Source organism: Sciurus vulgaris (genome assembly GCF_902686455.1).
Source record: "Sciurus vulgaris genome assembly, chromosome: X".
In the NCBI taxonomy this organism is placed as follows: domain Eukaryota; kingdom Metazoa; phylum Chordata; class Mammalia; order Rodentia; family Sciuridae; genus Sciurus; species Sciurus vulgaris.
The window spans coordinates 43,639,447-43,661,100 of NC_136471.1; the positions used below are offsets into that span (position 1 = coordinate 43,639,447).

General features: G+C 45.1%; 1 protein-coding gene across 5 annotated transcripts in view; it reads right to left on the minus strand.

The window, feature by feature from the left end:
• FRMPD3 (FERM and PDZ domain containing 3) overlaps positions 1-21,431 on the minus strand; it is a 143,264-nt gene extending 121,833 nt beyond the window's left edge. For 4 of the 5 annotated variants that reach the window (XM_079123695.1, XM_079123697.1, XM_079123702.1 and 1 more), the window contains exon 1: positions 20,921-21,431. Coding sequence is in view for 1 of the 5 variants with exons in the window: in XM_079123694.1 (XP_078979820.1) it covers positions 16,772-16,785 (14 nt within the window). In the remaining 4 variants the exon portion in view is untranslated. Of the gene's footprint in view, positions 1-16,771; positions 16,888-20,920 lie in introns of those variants that run through there. The other variant, XM_079123694.1, reaches the window with a different exon arrangement.
• Between the last annotated feature and the right edge of the window lie 223 nt (positions 21,432-21,654).

Here is a 21,654-nt window from a genome sequence, read left to right on the forward strand (position 1 = left end):
CTAATACGCTATCTTGTCTCCATTCCCTCAAAACTCTGCTTTATCCCAAGTGATAATAATTAATGACTTAATGTTCAGTCCTTTATTTTTTTACTGCCAGATAACAACATACCTTAATTCAGTTAAAAATGTCTGAGTCTCCAGATTGCCACTAAGTAGTGAGGATTTTAGATGCTGATGAAAGGCTAGTGGAAAATATTATTGGGGCAGAGGGCCCATTACTTTGTATCCACTGGATCCTGAGGCAAGGTAATACTCACAGCTTCTTAGGATGCTCAGTCATTAAACCCTGACCAAATAATCCAAGTTCATGGCAATATCCAAACTATTTCTCCTCATACTAGATTCCTCCTTGGATAATGATGGCTAAAGTTTATTGAGTACTAAATACTTATCAGGCACTGTCCTGAGTACAATTCTTCACTTATTTAATTCTCACAAATAACCCCATTATAAAAAGGAGGAAACTAAGGCATAGAGGAGTTAAGTTACTTGTTCACGTTCACAGAGAGTAAGTGGCAGAAGTGGGATTTGAGCTCATGCTCATGAACATGCTACTCTAGGGGAGCAAACATGTTTTGGGCAGAAGTAGAAATTCTGGTTGCCAGAAGGTATCAGGTTCTTTCCTTCTTTTCATTTCCTTGTTCAAAAATGTACAGCATTTTCTCAATGCCTACTAGATCAAGTCCAAAGTCCTCTCCATGACCCTTACCATAATCTGGTCCAACCCTACATATTTTTCTCTGTTCTCAACCATGTAATTTCTACTTATAGCTATAATAATCCTGATTCCCTCACCCATAAGCCATGTTCCTGATTTTGTGTTACCCTCAAAGCCTCAGTGTTTCTTGCAAACTACTAGGTGTGACATATGAAAGGGTTTTAATAGTCAGATCATCTAAAGAGATCCTGAAGACACTTCCTCTTGCAGTGGTCATCTCAGGTTCCAAGGAGAAGGCTATGAGACCTTTTTCCAAGTGGAGGTGTATCTCCCAGTTTTCTAAAATCGAGGCCAATGCTGCAGAAGGTAGAGGCCAAAGCTCTGTCCCAGCCAAACCCCATTGTCTCCTGAAGGTCTTCCTCATTGACTTTTATTCTTAATACATATTCATCTTCCTTCTTCTTTAAGCATCTTACATTTATTTTTTATTTAAAAACATTGTTATCATGTAGATGCACAGTACATGTTTTACAAAATCCTCATTGAGTTTTGCTCACATGATCTTTCTCATCTCTGAAATCTGATGCCACTTGTAGTTTGAGGCACACCATGTGGACTGTTCTCAGGCCATTCAATTCTTAGCACAGTAGCTGCCAATAGCTGAAGTACCTCCTTGTTACTCTCTAACAAAGACCTGGTTTTTCCTCCTTAGCAGCTATCAATACCAGCAGTGATTATTTATTTGTTTACTTTTAAAACACAAATTCCCATTAAAATGTATTGCTCTATGGCCATACCACCCTGAATGTGCCTAATCTCGTCTGAAATTTTGCTCCAGCAGTGCAAACATTTTGTCTTCCTGCTCATCACTGTATCCCCAGCACCTAGCACAGGGCCTGGCACATAGGAAGTGAATGAAAAAAAAAATTCACCAGGAAGTTCAGTTATGTTTTTCCCTAGCTAGAGAACAAGTTTATTAAGGGCAAGGCCCATGTCATAGTCTTCAGTTTTTCAAGACATCTAGTAAATTCTGAGACCATACTTGGACAGTAAAATTATCGGGACATCTTAGCCATTCCTCGGGATCTTCATCCATTTAACTATACTAGCCTGCTTTCCTAGGCTGCCTGGGATGGCAAGAAGTACAGTAGGGATGGATGATTTTACTTCACAAAATTCTAGTCTTGAACTTTCCAAGGGGTGATCAGGGGAACCTCAAGTGTGAATGGTGGTGGGGGTGTTGTCAGGTTTTCTGTAGTCTCTGGGCAGTGGGGAGTATTTACAGCAGAGAAGGCAAAGAGAGCCAAAGGAAAGATACAAGTGCCTAATCTGACAGGCAAACTAAAGCCCATCCAAATATATCAGAGAAAAAGAAATCTTGGTCCTGGAGCAGGAGGGAGCATTTGTTATTCAAACTGCAAAGGGGTTAGGATATTTTGAGGTGGAAAAGCAAACTCTAGGAGTCTCCAAGTAGGAACATGGTCTACTATCACAGGCCTCAGTGTGGGAGAGTAAAAGGGTGAGAGAGAGAGAAAATGAGTGACTGGGCTCTTTGCATCTAAAAATAGCATCTAGAGAGATGGGAAAAAAACCATTTTCTAATCTTAATGCAGTTAGGTGACAGAATAAACTGCGTAGCGAAGACGTTGAGTCACTGGGATTAGAGCCATTCAAACTAGGCACGATCACATCCTACAGGGGTTATTAGTACCAGCAAGCTCTTCCTGGCTGTGTGCAGTGGGAGAGGCAGTGGGGCCAGTTTTCAGAGGTTGCTGTGTGAGTGTGTGTGTGTCTGTGTGTGTGTGTGAATGGAAATGACCATGCTCCATCTTCATGCAGCTCATCAGTTTCATTGATGAAGAAAGCTATTGCACTACACAGATTGTATTCCTTCTCCCTACTGACGAGTCACTTGTGATTCTGATGTACCCTTGCAAAAGGTCCAGCTATCCCCTAGGCCTTCTCGGTCAGAAAAAAATTTCAACAAGCTTGCAGATTTACCTTTGCACATACAGGCACGTGCGGAGACCTGTGTATACTTTTCTTCTCTCTCTCTCTCTCTCTCTCTCTCTCTCTCTCACACACACACACACACACACACACACACACACACACACACACACACACATCCTTACACACATCTCTAACTTGAGCCAATTTCAACAGCTATCAGCCTCAAGACCTCTGGGAACCACCACCACTGGTCTTTCTGTCAACCCCTTCTAGAGTTTCTTGGTAAAAGGTGGGAGTTTCCTCTACCTCTGGAGGTGTCGATGGTATTTCCTCAAGGGCTACTGATGAGAGTAGAAGGGCCCATTCCTGCTCTGAGAGTCCAGGGAAAATACAGATTTGGCCAGGCCATGCTCTTTTTTTCTTGCCTTTCCCACCACCCCCCATCATTCTCTCCTTCCTTTTGACAGCAGTAAACTCTGAGGCCTCCTTAGTCCCAGTGAATGGAAGAGGAAAGACCCATAGGAAATGGATCAACCAGTAGGCTGAGAAATTGAAAATGCGCCAGAGGCCCAGGGAGGGAAATGGAGAGCAGCAGGGCAGAGAATGAAAGTGGAAAGGCCCCAGCTGAGAAGTCAATGACCACAAATGGCCCTGCAGGGCCCATGCTTGGCCAAAGCTACTCTGTTCACTGTTGGCTCAGAATGGAGAACACGGCATCTACCAGAGCTGGCCAGTGGCCAAACCATGAGGTAGGGAGAGCTGGTCTCCAGCACCTTCTGTTTTGTTCTTACCTCCATTTTGAGGCTCCCCATCCCAGACTCCCAAGAGTCTTGTCAAACCTCCCCACAACAAAATACACCTGTCCCTATCATATTTCTATACAATCTTGGATGTGCTGAGTCATTTGTGTACCCAGGTGTGAGATGGTGGGTCATGGCTGACAGCTGCATTCTCCAAAGATGTTATGTGGATGTTAATAGCGTATATCTGAGGAGGAAAAAGGGAGGATAGTAATCTGTGGTGAAGTGCATACTGGAAGCCACAAATGACTTTAGCAGGTTTCTTTACTACAGGACTTCTCAGAGCCTTTAATATGCTAGTGTGCATTTTGAAACTCTAAAATAGGTAGACAGTATTTCTCAAACATATTTGATCACAGACTCTTTTTCTTTTGTGATGGTATAGAAGCCTATAGAACTAGCATTTTTTTTTTTCTTTTTGGTACTAGGAATTAAACCCAGGGGTGCTTAACCACTGAGCCACATCCCCAACCATTTAAAAAAAAATTTATTGTAGTTGTAGATGGACAGAATGCCTTTATTTCATTTGTTTATTTTTATGTGGTGCCAAGGATCAAACTCAGTGCCTCACATGTGCCAGGCAAGCACGCTGCCACTGGGCTATAGACCCAGCTCCTACCCAGCTATTTTCATTTTTTTATTTTTAAGACAGGATCCTGCTAAGTTGCTTAGGGCCTCGCTAAAGTTGCAGAGGTTGGTTTTGAACTTGTAATCCTCCTGACTCAGCCTCCTGAGCTATTAGAATAACAGGCATGTGCTACCACACCTGGCATGATTAGTGTTTTATTTGAAGTATTTTCTCTGTCATATAACTTAGCTGCATTTTCACAGTAGTCCTTAACACCTAAACCTAAAAGAGTGACTATAATTGTGAAGAAATGGACATCCTTATAGGTAGAGAAGGCAGTAGCAGTTACCCTGGATCAACCACCAAACCGTCTTGAAGATGTTAGTGACCAGAGGACCCTAATGGTGTGATTTTCTCATGGCACACATTATAGATGGCTGTCACTTAGCAATAGGCCTGCTTCTATTCTACAGGCCCCAATCGCCTCTAATACTTAGTGGGTTTTTTTGTACTGTATCTGAGAGACTAGTATGGAAGGAAGAGAAGGGAGTCTATCTCTCCCAACTCAAGTTTGATAGTTGGTCCTTTCCAAAGCATTTGATTTTGGGGAACTTGTTCCCCACTGACACTTCCAGCCCCCCAAACTGTATTTTTTCTTTAAAAAATGTAGTTAGAGATGAACAGCATACTTTTATTTTTATTTTTATTTATTTATTTTTTTTATGCAGTACTAAGGATCAAACCCAGTTCCTCACACATGCGTAACGGCAAGCGCTCTACCACTGAACTACAGTCCCAGCCCACAAACTCTATTTTTGATACTCCCTGGGCCTGCTGCCTCAAGAAGGGGTAGCTGTGAGCAAAGGTCATATTCTACATGTGTGTGAACCAGTCACTTCTTTTTAATGCATAGAACTGGGAAAATGGGGGTACTGGTGAGAACTTGAGGACTATGCCAGTCAGTGCTCCTTGACTGGTCTACTAAATGTCCTAACCAGATGGGTCCCCACCAGGGACCTCCACTATCTCCCCTTGAAATAGTTGAGATGCTCTTCAAACTGGCGAGCTGAGTTGGGTGGGCACTAAGGTGCTCTTCTAATTAAGGTGATTTCATCCTGGGAAGGGTTGGTTACTTGAGAATATGATGCTCTTGTCCATTAAACCAAGAGCTCTCCAAAGGCGAGAAGTGCAATCACAGACTGTGAATAAAAATAGTTTGGCTACCATGTTCTGGGCTGCTCAGAGCACCCAGGAGTACTGTGCTTGGTTCTGGAAAGGACCCCTAAAAGGCAGCCTCACAAATGGTAGTATGGCCTAAAGAAAGTGACTAAAATGTTATAAGGACAAGAGCTGGGTCCTTTTCAAAGTCCTAGACCACTGTGGAGAGCTATGACCCATTAGGCATGAGATATAAAGACTACATCCAATTTTGATTTTCTTTCTTTTTCATCCAATTTTGCACGTAAAATTTCAGGAGGTTCATGGATCTCCAGATTAAGCAGCTGTGGAAACATATCACCAAAGGAATCATGGTGCGAACTGCATAGATTTAGTCCACCCTAAATGAAATAAAAGTCAAAAGACAGACAGACTTGAGGAAATGTGCTAGCTGTATTCAGATAGTTTACAGAGGCTGCCAAGAGGAAGAGGGAGGGAAGACTGCTCTCGGCTCCATATCAAAACAATGTTCTCATGAGGCTTGTTCAGCAATGGGATAGGTGACATTAGGAGGCAGTAAATGCCCTGCTGATGAGAGTTACAAATCCAAAGGGAAACAATACTAGATGATCTCTAAGGTCCCTTTTCCCTTCCAATGTCACATTTCCTCCCACCCACGTGTGTTACTATGCCATGGACATCTTTCCCAGCTTATCACACACCAGAGTCACAATTTAACCAATGAACAAACTCCAAAAGGTGAGAGCAGATTGCAGGTGGCCCCAAGCTGCAGACAGCCTAGCCCCTCACTCCACTCCCACCTTAAAAAATCACATCTTACCAGCCCCCTTACCAGGGCTCTCAGGGTTTGCATGGCGACAGCTAGTTAATCTGATAAACTAATCTGCACTAATGGGATCATGAATGCTAATGAATTAATGCCTTACCTTCCCAAGTGACATATTTGCATTTTAACAGAGGTCTTCTGGAGATAATGCCTTAACTCAAAGGAGTGATTAATGTTGAAATTTCGGCTGTTTGGCAGTCTAGCAAAGGAGATATTTTTGGAAAGGGAAGCTTTTTCCACCCTTCACAGCAGACCATCTGCTAGAAGAGGAAAAAAAATACATGTCCCTGCCCTTGAGGGGTTTATAGTTTATATAGTTGGGAAATTACAATGGCTAACATTTATCGAGCCTCCACCAAAGTGTCAGCCGGTCCTGCACTAAGTGCTAAGTAAATATTATCTTTGAATCCTCACAACAAAACCCTCTGATGTAGGTATTTTGCAGATAAAGAGGCTGTGCCTCAGAGAGGTTAAGTGACTTAGCACAGCATTTCATTGACTCCAAGACACTGTCAGCTGTAGGAGGCAACATTGTTTCAGGTTTCCTTAAGAAAGAAAAAATACCACCAATTAAATGACAATGCTCCATGGATGGTAAGAAGCATTTTGGTTTCAGAAATGTTAAAATATGTCTTTTAAACCATGAAATACAGTAAATGGTAAGGCTGACTCCAGAATACTTTCTGCTTAATGCTCTTTATAGAACTCAGATGAGAAATAGCAGGGGAACACTTTGATATAATAATATAATAGCAAGTACATATTAATATTTTAAAACAAAATGATTACACGAGTACCTGAAAGATTGCAAATTGAGTCCGAGGTCAATGGTAGAACATGTCATTAGGGGTCATGAACCTCATTGGTGAAAGAAACAGGACAGACACTATTTATGCTAGTGGGGCCAGGACAGCTGTGCCTAGGGCTGAAATAGGGAGTGGCAGATAGCAAATAACCCTGGAAGTCAGTTTTTGAGGATAAAACACTGGATGGTTTGGCTAAAGTGAAGGGTTAATTAAGGGAAGTATGAGAGATGCTTTAGTGACATGTAGCAGGGAAGTATACTGGCTGATGGTCCTTCAAAGGCCAGTGCTGTGGTTTGAATATAGGTAGCATCCCCAAAGGCCCATATGTTAAAGGCTGAGTCCCTAGAGTGGCAGTATTGGAAGGTGCTGTGAACCTTTAAGAGGTGGGGTCCTGTGGGAGGTCCTTAGGTCATTAGGGGTATTCCATAGAAGGGGATTTTAGGACCCTGGTCTCTTCCAGTCTGTCTCTGTTTCCTGGCTTATGATGTGAGTGGTTTCTTCCTTTACATGTTCCCACCAGGATGTGCCACCCTCTCTAGAGCCCCAATGTGATGGAGCCACCCAGTCCTAGACTGAGACTTCCAGAACCATGAGCCAAATAAACCTTTTTCTTTATAAATTAATTACCTCAAGTATTTTGTTACAGTAACTATAAACTGACTAATACAGCTAGGATTAGAGACTTCCATTTAATATGATAGACAAAGGAGACAATTGTGGATTCTTGCCAGTTAGTACCAAATGATTAGAAAAAGCTTATTTTAAGATAGGGGCTTCCTAAAGGAGTAAAGAAGCAGCATCACATGGGGTCATGTCATCTACTAGGGAATTATGCACCCTGAATTCTCAGCCCTCTCTTGATGATGCATTTCCCTCTCCAGGTGCATCATTCCTCACCTTACAAGAAAGGTGCAGAGCCATGGCTGCATAGGGTATGAAGCCTCAAGCCCTGTTGCTCAAGCATGGGCCCTTTTCCACTCAGTCATTGTCAGGGCATCAGCCTGGAAGATATACAGCACAACTCTTGCTCCACTGGCCAACTGGTGTTTGTTGAAGCCCTGCACTGTGTGTCTATCTTTGTCCTGGATGATATGTGAATGAACAAGGCCCCAGAAGAGCCCACTCTCTAACTAGGGAGAAAGGTGACACAGAAAGTCAACACAATATGAGACAATAGAATCAGGTGCTGGACTGTAGTAGAAAGACAGGTTCAGATTGCAAGAGAAGGGGGGATTGTGGGTGCTTTTGTTCCTGTATATTTTTCTATATTCTCAAAGTTTTCCACCATGCATAGATATTACTTTTAAAGTCAGGGGGAAAATGTAATTTAAAAAGAGGGAGTGGCTAATGAGGGCTAGTATAACAAAGAAAGGCTTCACAGCAGAGGCTGGGCTTGAGCATGTTGGGTAGAGGATGTGTTGGAAAGAAATTTTTGCAGAGGTAGAGAAAAGGGGGCCAGTAAAGGTTAAGGGAGCTACAGAAAAGATGAGTATAAAGACAAGAGGAAGCACCACATGAGATACAGTAGAATAAGAAGAAGGAGGAGACTAGGGGTGCCTCGCTGATTTTTAAAAGTAATACAAATATATAACATTCTTCCGTTTTTTTTTTTGTTATCATAAGAAAATAGCCAAGGCAGTTTACTTTAGGAAGAAAAGAGGTTTATTTAGCTCACAATTCTGGAGATCCAAGCACCCATATCTGGTGTTGGCTTTCTTGCTGGCAGAGTCCCAAGGGGACACAGTGCAGCACATGGTAAGAGAGAGGGATTGCATGTGTGTGTGTGTGTGTGTGTGTGTGTGTGTGTGTGTGTGTGTGTGTGTGTATACACTTCTGGTCTCTTTCCCTCCTTTTAAAAAATATTTTTAGTTGTAGATGGACACAATAGCTCTATTTTACTTATTTGTATGTGGTGCTGAGAATCGAACCCTGTGCCTCACACATGCTAGGCAAGCGCTCTTCCACTGAGCCACAAACAGTCCCATTTCCCTCTTTTTTTTCTTAAAGGCAGGTACACAGTAATTTATTATGTTTCTCTTCTACTTTTGTATGTTTGAAAATCTCTATAATAAAGATAAAAGTTAATCAAGGAGGGAATATAGAAATGTAAAAGCATATGTCCAATGGGAAACCAATGACTCCTATTTATTTGGACTTCTTATTTTTCCCTCTTCTTATAAAGCCATTAGTATTTCCTCTGAGGCCCTCCACCATGATGACCTAATCCTAATCACTTCCCAAAGGTCTCTTCTAAACACTAGAATCAGATTAAGTTTCCACCCTCTTTATTTTTTTCTTTTTCCATATTTTATTGGTGCATAATAAAAGTGGATTTTGTTGTACATGTTTGTGAATTCATACAATAATTCAGTCAATATCATTCCCCAGCATCATTCCCCTTTTCCACCCTTTTAATACCTCACCTGGGGATTAAGTTTAAACAACACAAGAACCCTCTGGGGGCATGCTCAAACCATATCTAAACCACAGCAAATTATATATATATATAAAATATACACACACATGCATATATATATATGTGTGTGTGTGTTACATATGTGTGTATACATTTATGTATATTTTATATAAACACATATGTACATATACATATGATCTGTATATATGTATATTTTATATTGTATATTTATATCCTACACACATATATGCACATGGATATACATATATGTTATGTAAGTATGTGAATGGATGTATGTGTAATAACTATGTATAGAATTATAAATCTCAGCTCTTGTGGAAGGCAGGCCTTGGATATTAGGGAGAGGAGCTTCTTTTTGACACAGTAAGCAAAGGGGTGCTATTACAGGCTCCTGAGCAGGGAGTGACATGATGAAAGATGTTGTAAGGATCCTTTGGCAGCATCATTGAAGGATCACTTGGCAGGGAGGGAGAGGCTGAATGCAGAGAGACCAGTTAGGAGGCTGTTGCATTTAGCCAGGCATGAGGTTATAGGAAGCTGGGTTAAGACGGCAGCAGTGGGGATGGTCAAGAAGGGGTAGATTCAGGAGGCACCTGTGTGAAATAAACCACCAAGACACAGTAGTGACTGACAGGAGAGGAAAGTGGGTGTTGGATTCCAAGGCTAAGCCCTTGAGCTACTGAAAGAGTTATGGTGCCATTGATAGAGACAGAGACACAGGGAAAAGGGGCAGGGGCTAGGGGATAGTAGAGAGGGGAAGACTGAAGAGGAGATTCTGAGTTTGGTTTTAGCTGTGGTGAATTTAAAATGATGGTAAACCTCAAAGAGGAAATGTCCTTAAAGGTAATAATGAAATAGAACTGAAGCTCAGGTTAAAGGCCAGGTTTGATCATTTCCAGCAATCACCTAGAATTCCAAAGCAGGACAAGCTATATTTAGACTAAGCGTGGAAACCTCTAAGGAGGGAGGAAGGGAGAAGCCGACCCAAGTGCTGGTCCTGATTTGGACTTTACAGGTGACAAGTCTCTAAACTGTGTGGCAGCAGCAGGCTGGTGGGTCTATTTCAAAATTCCCCTCCTTGATCTCTGTCAGTGAGTGATTTCCCTACATATTAGAAAGATTACAGCTCAACTATAGGTGACAAGATGAATATGGAACAATTCTTGCTTTATTAATTGTATCTGCATTCTCTGCAATTTCACTGATAGTAGCAACAGAACCAGTGTGACACACAGCACCCTTGCCAGCCCTGTGAGTGGGCTGGGTTTCTAAGTCCAAGACCACAAAGGCAAGATCAAGACCTCTGGACATCTTGACACAGGATCAGATAAAACTATCATTTAAAAATCAACTGGGTTCCTCAGTTTCTTCCCCATGTCAACCGGCAAAGCATTTGAAATTGACTTGCTTGGGTCTGAGTGAGAAGCAGGATGATAAAGAAAACAATTATTGTAGGGGAAAATGTAAACTGTATAGACCAAAGATAATGTTTGGAAAAGAAACAGAGTGCAGATTTCCAAACTGAGTGATCTTGACACTTACCTGGTTGCTCCCAAGTCAGTTGGGGCCACCATGCCCTCTTCTTTCTGCCTTCAATAGGCTTTTCCATGAGAGGGGCAGTAAATAGGACAACCACCCCAGTCAACAACTTGCATTCCCTCTTCCCAACCCCTCACCTGCATAAACATTTTCCATTCTTGATACCTGCCCCCTTTTTAGTTACTCTGTTCCCAACCATCACCTCTGCCTCAAGTCAGCAACCGGAAAACGGAGCAGAGATCAAAACAGAAATCGCCAGCAGGAAAATGCTGGAGGCCGCTGGTTGACAGGTTGACAGACCACACAGTCTGTGTGTGTGTGTATGTGTGTGTGTGTGTGTGTGTATGTTTACGCATTACCGTGTGTGTGTGTGTGTGTGTGTGTGTCTGTGTGTTCATCCACCAGTCTAGCCATCTGTTCCTCTGTTTCCCCAGTGGATTTGGATCAGAAGCAAAATGATGTCTGTTTGGCTGGGTGGTCCTGCCCCCAGAGTAGAGCTCCCTCAGGGGTTAGGAGCCCACAGCCTGGGCAGGCCTATTCATCTTTAGAAGGCATCGTATCCTTCCATAAGAAAAGCCAGTAAAAGGGAACTCAAATCTCACATATATCCCTTGATCTGCAGTTCTCTATTTCCTCCAATCTAGGACTAAAGGACTTGGCACTGACACCTCCCTGGAGCTGACACTCAGAAGGCTGAGTAGGGAGGGGAGAGCTGGTGGGGAGACAGGTGAGCAGGCCGAGGCCTTCGTGGTCACCCTCCCACCTACCTGTGGCCTCCTTACTTAGTTCTCCATACCAGCTGGAATGCCAGAGCTCCAGCTGGCATCAAAATGCTGTGGTAGCTCTCGCCATACCCAGGCACAGGTGTGACCTCCATTGGGATGATTCCCAAGTGCTCAGAGGAGTTTTCAAACTGATTCTACCAGAAAAGTTGAAAGATGTCTCCTCACTCTCAGCAGCTCTCAGAGTCTTGGGGGCTTGAAACAGACCAGATGTAGGCAGGCCCTGCCTCCAGCCTCCCCATAGGGGGAGGTAGCACTTAGCACTCTGGCTTAGCTATCATCTCCACTGGATTCTGCAGCCAGATTCCTCTTTGCTCACTCTCAAGGTTACATCACTGAAGGCCCCAGTGCAAATCCAGTCTATTTGGGATGGTTAACTGATTAACCCATTGTCAGCTTAGTTCCAGTGAAACTCTGCCCCCTGGAGGCCCTGAGAGTGTGAGGCAAAGAATGTGGGGGTTAAGGCTAAGAGGATGCAAATGGGAGAGAAAGAAGCCAAGCAAATGAAGGTGGTTTACCAGCCACGCCAGTGCCTTAAGTGCCTTTTGGATTTGATACTCCTCTTTATGTCCACTGCCACTGCCCTCATTACCTCATTCTAGATTGTTGTAGTATCTAACAAGTTGGCCTCATGTCTTTCCTTATCCCACATGATTCTGCTTCCTATTTTATGGTTAGCCATCCTAAAACACTGTGCATAATTCTCTAATAGTCCTCCAGGGTCTCTCCAATACAAACTCCTCATTATGATGGCAAATATTTTCCAAATCTGGGTACCCCTTACTCAGTCAAGCATTTCCTCCCAAGGTGCCTCCACATCTACAGTCTCCTCTAGTCAGACCTCCTTTTGACACTTCCTTGATCCTACTGTGATCATACAAAAAACTCCATCTTTCCCCCCTACACCATGCCTCCCCTTCCCCCTTTGGAAACCTGTTCCTTTACTAGTTCACAACCTCAATCTCTCACATTATGCAAAACCAAACTCAAGTTCAACCTCTTCTAGGAAGCCTTCTCCCTCTGTTCCAGCCCACACTCTTGTTCTCTCTGAGCCCAGAACCCCTACAGTGCTCACTGTTTAGAGCAAATAATGTGGCATCTAACTGTTTTCCATCTTGTATTATTTTTAGTTGCTGCATATGAATAAGTATTATTTTCTATTAAATTATAAATTTCTAAAGAGCAGGGCCTTTGTTTTGCCCTTCTCAACAGAGCATGGGTGTAGGGTTAGAGACCAGAGTGCTCAACAGACCTCTGTTCACATGCCTTATCTCCAAAATGAAGGGAAGACGAGATAAGTGAAGACCCTTTAAGGATCTCCTCTGTCTGTGCCCTCCCCTTTTTCAAAAACTGTTCAGGCAGTAGAGCTGAAGCTGCTCTGAGAGGTCCAGGCAGCCAATCTGCTGTCAGATCCTAGCTTCCTGAACACTCCCACCTCCTAAGGTTCTCTGGGCGATCAATAACACTGCTTAAGTGATCAATCTGAGACACAATGGGCTGCAGGGGCCAGTGTTTGATTAACTGGAGAGAATAAATGTATGCTGGAAGAGACAGAGCAGGGAGGGAGGAGCCAAAGAGAAAGCAAGAAGAAAGAAGAGCTGGGGGAAGGGAGAGGAAGAGAAGGTTTTATGAATGAGGATATGATAGGATGAATCTTGGAGTAGTTCTCACTTGATCTGATTCAACAACCTAAGCAAGTTCTTATTGAGGGGACTAAATAATCTTGGGGCTTTCTTAGAGTCCAGGGAATATTCTAGGGACACTGAGCAATTTTGGACCTTGGCAGAAAAAGCACTGTTGCCTTTGCCCACTGAGGGCCTACGCAGACCCCATAATGAATGGAGAAGTGGGTGTGCGATGTAGACTTACAGGTACCTCAAAGTCCTTGGGGCTTGAGCTAGATTCATTGGCTGAGTCTACAGAAAATCCAAGCATTGGCATCCTCCAATCTTCCACCCAATTCCAATGACTCAGAAACCCATGATGATATGGGGCACTAGGTTGATCTTCATGGGGGATATCAGCATTACTTTCTCTCTATCCAGAGGTGTACATACCTTCTTTCTCTATGACACAACTATCCTATGTCCTTGGCTCAAGTTATTTCTGTTTGAATTTCATTCTTTTACTCACACATTCATTTGTTCACTTAACAAATATTTATTAAGTACGTCTTCCATGCACTAGGCACTGTATACAAAGAAGACTGAGAATGAGGAGAAGAGGAGTATCCCTCATATTTAGGTTCTCCACAGAGATTAACACAATACATCGCATGTAACAGATACTCAATAAATGATTATTGAAATATGCAGGGAGAGAGATAACAATTCCTACCTCATATGAATCAATAAATATTCAATTCAATTCAACAAATGCTTCTTGAACACCTACTATATATAAGCTGTTGTGTGTTCCTCTCAAGGCTCTGAGGCTGGAAATTTAATGAGACAGTTAAAAAATAAGGAATCTTCTTCCCAATTTTTTTCAGAGGGCCCAAACATCTAGCTATAATACTCACGTTATCTGGAAAAATCAGAGCAGATGGCTTCCTACTGTGAGAAAGTTCCTCCTTTAATCTAACCTGATTCCTGCTGCTCTCATTAAAAATCCATCCTTCATATTTCATGGCATCATTACTGTCCCCATCATGCAGTCTCAAAGCCTCAAAATCATCTTTGATTCTTTCTCCTTCCTCATCCCACTTGGCCAATTCAGAGGTAAATCAGGTTCTTTTTACCTCCAGATCTATTCACCAATCTCTATTCTATTTCCATCCAGCTATTTTAACAACCTCCTAAGTGGTCTTCCTATCTCTAGGATGACTCCCTTTTTAACAATCTATCATAAGGGGAAAAAAAGAAGAAAACATGAAAAATAAACATGAATCTAATCAAGCTGTAGAGCTAATTCCCATTTACAGGATATACAAGGGACAACAAAACAAGGTAAATGACAATAAGAGGACCAACCAGAAAAATAAAAGGCAAACCAGAATATGGGACTTGAACAACTGGCCTGATTTCTCTATTAAAACAAAGGGGTGGGGGTTGGTTGTTGAAAGGACGTCAGGAAACAAAACAACCAAATGTAATGTGTTGAACTTTTTTTGGATCTTGATTCAAACAAGTCAACAGAAAAATGTTTTGAGACAATTGAGAACTTTTGATTAAAGACTGGGTAATGATTAATACAAAAGCATTATTGTTACTTTTGTTAGATGTGTTAATAGTACTGTGGTTATGTGAAAAAATGTTCCTTTTTAAGAGATGAATAAAGGAAGTATTAGGAATGAAATGACATGATTGATGTTTAGAATTTCTTTTAAAATACTTCAGCAAAGAAAAAAAAAGGACAGATGAAGCAAATACAGCAAAATCCTGATAATTACTTAATGTGAATAATGGGTATATGGGAATTATTATACTGTTTTCTTTTTGAGTTTGAAAATGCTCACAAATAAAGAATAAAAACAATAGCCATCTACTGTACTCCAGCCTACCTTCCTGGTCTTAATATCCATGCCTCTCTTCTTTCTCTATGACACAACTATCCTATGTCCTTGGCTCAAGTTATTTCTGTTTGAATTTCATTCTTTTACTCACACATTCATTTGTTCACTTAACAAATATTTATTAAGTATGTCTTCCATGCACTAGGCACTGTATACAAAGAAGATTGAGAATGAGGAGAAGAGGAGTATCCCTCATATTTAGGTTCTCCACAGAGATTAACACAATACATCGCATGTAACAGATACTCAATAAATGATTATTGAAATATGCAGGGAGAGAGATAACAATTCCTACCTCATATGAATCAATAAATATTCAATTCAATTCAACAAATGCTTCCTGAACACCTACTATATATAAGCTGTTGTGTGCTATAGGAATAAAAAAAATAAAAAATACCAAGCTCTTTCCTTTATTGAATTTATGATGTAAATAAGACAAACACATGAGATGTTTTATTTGTATGTGAATAAATGGACTGATTCAAGTGATACTAGTGGAGAGTCGCAGTGATGTATTTGCCAAATGTATTTTAGAATCAGCAAGTGCCAGAGGAGTTCAGAGGAGGGAGGGAGAGAGAGAGATCACTTTAGTCTAGAATGACCAGAGAATAATTCTCGAAGGAGGTGAATTTGAATGTAGGCTGGAAGGATAGGTATAGTGGTATTTGGATAAGAGGAACATAGACAGAATGAAATGGCATTACCAAAAGCACAGATGCAAAAATGTAGAAGACATGTTTAAGAGACACTGAGGAGAGAAACTTAGCTGGAGTTGAGGGTCCATGTGGAGAAATGCTTAAGTATGTCAAGTACATCAGAATCACTTGGGGGAGGCATGGTAAATCCCAGACCTACTGAATCAGAAACTGAGATGACCAAGAGGGACCCAAGCAGTTGCATTTTAACAAGTTTCTTCAAGTGATTTGGAGACATGTTAAATTTTGAGAATCAATGATGTGGACCAAGTGTGAGAAATAAGGTTGGAATAATACACATCGTTAGGTCTACTCAAGGAAGGCCTTTAATGCTGGACTAAGGAGGTTAAACTTCATCTACAGGCAGTCAGCTATCACCCTTCAGGGGTGTTGGGCAGAAGTGTTAGGGATAAAGGATATTGCAGAATATTAATCAGGTAGGTGTGTGTATTATGGACTGGAAAAGAAAGAGAATAGTGCAGTGTCGGCATAAGGTAAGTGGCATGGTGGCAAGGTGGATGAGGATAATCAGAGGTGATTCTGGGTTTCTAGTCTGGGAGGCTAAAAAGGTCAGAAGAATAAATCATCTTTGAGAGAGAATGAGACGAGTTTGTGAATGTTGAGTCAAAGAGATGGCAGATTATGTTCAGCAAGTAGCTGGAAATACAGGGTTGGACCTCAGGAGCAGGGTTAAGTCTGGGCTAGAGAAGTGGGGATGGCCAGTAAAGAGGTGAGTGTGGAAGCCATAACACAGTTGCATATTCTTGCCAATAAAGAAAAGAACTGGAGAATATCCAGATTTGAGTGGTAGGAGGAAGAACTACCAAATAAGAGAAAAAGTAAGAGGTCGCTCTGGTAGGAGGAGGTCCAAATAGTATGACCAGGCAGAGAGCTCTTTCAAAAGCTGGGGATGGTTAGTACAGCTAATGCCAAAGTGAGCCTGAGGCTCAGAGAGAGGGGTCATCAGCTATGGCATGCACACCAGGAAACCTGCTGATGTGCACATACCTGTTCATTCTCATGTTCGTTAACAAAAGCAGATGAACAGCCTGGTACAGTGGCACATGCCTGTAATCTTAGTGATTCAGGAGGCTGAGGCAGGAGGATCACAAGTTCAAGGACAGCCTGGGCAAGTGAGTGAGTGCCTGTTTCAAAAAAAATAAAAATAAAAAGGGCAGGGTGTGTGGCTCACTGGTGAAGTAACTCTGGGTTCAATCCCCAGTACCAAAAAGTAATAATAAAATAAAATGAACAATACAGTTTCCTACATTTGTACAGTTAGCCCTCCTTCCTTCCTCCCACCTCCATGTTATACACATACTCCCACTTCCAGGCTATTTTTCTGGAGTAGGTGCCTAGTGTGGCACTGGGATATTAATGTTCCTTTGTAAGTTTGGTGCCCCTGGTCTCGGAAAAGGGAGCACTTCCTGTCATGGGTGGGAATAAAGAAAGAACCCCAAGATCTACCCTTTCCCTAGCAGCTTGGATGAGGGGGAACTTAAAGGGAGGAAGGGGACATGACATGTTTCTCTCCATTTGCTCCCTGCCCTGCCTTTCTGCCCCTGGCCCTCAGATTTCTCAGTAGACAGGTCCAGCTCATTTTGAGGATGTTTCATTTTGGCTGGAGAAAATATGAGAGAATGTTTTCCTTTTTGAATTTATGGTATGGAGGAAAACACAAGTCCTTGAAAGAAGAGCCAAATCAGAGTTTTCTGTTGTGAATGCAAATGGCTTTAAGGCTGGTGACAAGACAAAGCTGACTTGGGTGTGGTCTCTTCCCAGGGACTTGTCTAAGCTCATGGTCTTTACACAGTATCAAAGGGTACTATTCCAGTTCCCCCCCTAAAAGTGATTTCTAGGGCCTATGTGAAGGCATGAACCCTCAGAGGTCAAGTGTGTCTGCAAAAGCCTCACTTCCACAATTTGTTACAGGTTTATTTGTAAAAGTGTCTTTGTCTGGGAGGGGGAGAGAAAGAGAGAGAGAGAGAGGGACAGTTTGTCTGTGTCTGTGTGTGTATGTGGCTTCAGCTAGCCCGGAGGCTCCAAAAGATCAGAGATTCTTCCTCTGATGCATTGGTGTGGACATCTCAGGGGGTCGTTCTGGGGCTGATCACTGAGCCCAATCATTTATGCACAGTGCAGGTAGAGGACAGTGTGTCTATTGTCCTGCACCCACCTGTGCTCCTTCTAAGGGCTGAAGTGGGACTACTGCAGTGAGGCAGTGCTGATTCAATGCTTCTTTTTCACCAATACCTCCACCCCAGGCCTGTAGCTGCTTCATCCCCACCTCACCCCACCCTCTACCTCCAGTGCATTGCACAGTCTGTGGTGTCATCGGCAATTCCAGGGCTTCCTCGTTGCACTTTTTCAATCTACTACTACTTCCAAAGGATGTTGATGGTGGCAAAATTCCCCAGTAGAACCACATGGGTCAATTCTCAAGACCCCTGGGCTATCACTTAATAGAAGGAAAGGTCCTGCTTCATTCAAAATGAGGCTTACAGCCTTCTAGGAAGTCTCCAGACCTCTCTCCCAGGGAAGCAGAAACTCCATCACACTCTCTGAAGCCACTAGCTTGTTGTTTGGGGGCACTTGCTGGCTTTAGACCCATCGCCTGGTCATTCTGCAGCATGGCTCAGATCTGTAAGATGCTTGCAACCAGAAGTCTGGGGCATCCCCCCTCCTCTGGCCAACCTCTGCTCCCTGGTATCCTTCAGTCCACACTTGCAAGGCAATTGTGGTGGTGGGTGTTGGTGAGAGGGGAGGATATCTCCACATGCAGCAATGAGTGTTTCTCTCCTGCTTAGATCACATCCCCTCCCTTTTCAGAATCCTGCAGTGGCTCCCAATTGCCTCTCAAATCAATTTAAACCTTCTCTCTTTGGGCCTCCAGCCTCCATAATTACATCCCACCTTCCCACATCCCCACTCCCACACACATAATGCACACTACTTGGGCCCAGACATAGACAGCAGAATGACTACGCAATCCACAAATGCTCCTGGCCTGGGTCCTGCCACAGGTGCCTGAAAAGCCCCACTAACAGATCCAATGCCTCTGTCTCCTTTAAAAATGCCAGATGTCACCTGTGAGGTATAGGTAATAAACCCCTGTCAGCTATTAACACCTTGGTCTGAAACGGATTCTGTCATCAGATTTGACCGAGTAGGGAGCAGGGAGCGAAGCCCGGCCTAAACGGTCTGAGAGGGCAGGGGGAAGGGATACAGAGCAGCCCGGAGCAGTTAACGGGAGGGGCAGGTGCAGGAGCCTGGAAGGCGCTCTGACGTCGGAAGCTAACTCTGTCACGATTTTACCAAGGGCTACAATCAAGGCGTCTCTGCTTAAATCGGTCAAACCCACTAATCTTGCTGCCCCCTAACCTTGCTTTCCCCTCCACACGCACATTACGTCTTATTTTACCTTAGGGGCACCCTCAGGCCAAGCTGCTGAGGTCGAATTGGTCCCCTCCACGAAAAAATAAAATAAATAAATAATTAAACAAGCCACGAATTTGGGTAGAAGCCGCATATTTGCTTGGGCAAAGCCAACTCTTGTCGAGATCTCCCAGGGGGAGAGTCAGAGCCCCTTGCTAAGTGGAAATAGCAAAACCTTCCTGGGAAAGCTCTCTCAGCTCTCAGGAAGCTGCAAACTGGGTTCCCCCTGCCTCTCCTGCAGTGAGCTTGACTGGCATGGAAAGGATGGGAGGGGCAGGGTCTCCCAGTTCAGGGTTCTAAAGGCTAAATTGCCACTACTCAGGGCCCTCCAGGCCAAGGTGTGAGCGCTGTTTACCCCAGTCTCCAGCTGGGAAAACTCACTAGGCGCTTCGCTCTGAGTCAGCAGTCCCCCACCCTCCACTCCGAGAAGGGCGCCCCCAAGGGAACCTTGCTCTTATAGCAGTTTCTCCAACGGGCAGCAGTCCAGATACAGCCCCGCCCTCGGCAAGAACTGTAGGATGCTGAGACCACCGGATGGACTCCAGGGCTCTGCAGCTGGGCCAAGATGCCAAGGGGAGGGGGCAGCTCTGGCAGAATTCAGCGTTCACTGTGATCAAGGGCTCTTTAGTGTCAGCTTTAAGGGTGGGGATACCACCTGCTTCGGGGGAAGGTGTCAAGCACTTGCCCCTGCAGTGGTTTTGTTCTATGTGTATGGTGGTGTGTGTGTGTGTAGGGGGGGTGAGATGCGCGCGCACACACACGCGCGGGCACACGCATAAAAGCCTAGTTACTCGGGTGTGGAGGGGCACGACTTCAAGAGTTGGGCATGCTTTTTGCCAGGATGGAGTTCTTAAGGGCCTTGGTGGAGGTGTCCACAGTAGCTTAGGGGTTAGGGTGGCTGCGTGTGCGTGGAGGGGGGGAGCAGCAGGTACTGGATCTGCAGTAATGTGCAGTTGTCATGTAGTTTCTCAGGGACACTCTGAGAAAACGCACTCATATACACACTCTCCAAGCTCGAAAGCACCAGATTGGGAAGAGTGCATATGTGTGGATGTGTACATGTTTCAGCTGCGCTGGCGGGGGTGCCGTGTAGCCATCTACATGTTTGGGTGACTGCTTTATTAGCATCCAGCTGGGAGGGGGCAAGTGTAGCTCTGTGTGTGTTTTGTCTTCGGATGGGGGGTGACTGTTTGAGTGTCGGGAATGTGGTGCGGCTGTGTGTGCGTGTGTGTGCGCGTCCGTGTCCGCGTGTGAACATGGCCCCAGGAACCACGCACATGCTTCAGACAGCTGTTTCTGGCAGCCCTGAGGCTCGGGCTTCGCCGGACACCCGGGCTAAGTGGCCACCTCCCAGCAGCCAGGCCCCGCATCTCCCCAGCTCTCCCAACTGTGCCCACAGCTCCGGCGCGCACACAAAGGCTCCATAATGAACGCGCCGTACTCCCCTGCGCTGGGCTCCTCACCCTGCACCCCTGGCGGCCAAGGCGAGCCCGCCAACCCAACGACCAACCCGGGCAGTGGGCCCGCCGCCCTCCGCTCCCACCACCCACCCAAACTCCAGGCGGCCCGACGCTCGGCGCCCCCACCCTGCCTCCGGCTCCCGGGGGCGCCCATGCACCGGTCGTCCCTGAGCCGGCCCGGGGCGGCACGCTCTCACTGCAACCCACCCCTGACCGGGCTGAGACTGCAGGCGCGCCCCCCTCAAGGCAGCGCGCTTCTTACCTTCCTCCTCCTCTTCCTCCTCCTCCTCCGCCTCGGCGGCGCGGCAGCGGCGGCGCAGAGGCGGCGGCGACGGCGGCGGGACTAGGGCGCCGGTGCCCCAGAGCCCGGTACGGGCGTGGGGCTCAGTGGCGCCGGGCGGCGGGGCGGGCAGCGGTTGGCCGGGCGGCAGCAGCTGGCCCGGGACGCGGGGAGCTGGCGCGCAGGCGGCGGGCTGCGGGCAGGTTGGCAGCGGCGCGCGCGGGCTCCTCGGGCGGGCTCCATGGCTGCGCCGCGGGCGGCACCATCGCCGTGGCTCGCTCGTCGCTCTCTCGCTCCAGGAGTGCGGCAGGCTGCGAGGTGACGGATGGCGGCGAGGCGGCCGGACGGCCGAGGAGGGGAGGGGAGAAGGGGCGGGGGGAGGGGGAGGGGAGGGGAGGGGGGAGTGCAGAATGAGGGGGCCTCTCCGGCGCCTCCCGACCCTCAAGTGCTGGCGTCGGTTTCCCCGAATGGGAAAGCGGCTTAAAGGCACAGCTCCTGGCTTGGGTCACAACTAAAAATAAACACGAAATTGACAATTGGGGAAAGAATCTCCCAAGACAGGACCCAGCAACCCAGCTATCCAGCCCGGCGCTGCCTCACTTCTTGAACCTGACCGTTCCGGCTGGGCTCTGCCGGGAACTGCTGGCAGCCAAGAGGGCAAGCCAATTTCCAAAGTGAACCCGGGAAACCGGCGGCGGGGGAGGAGGGAACTGCGG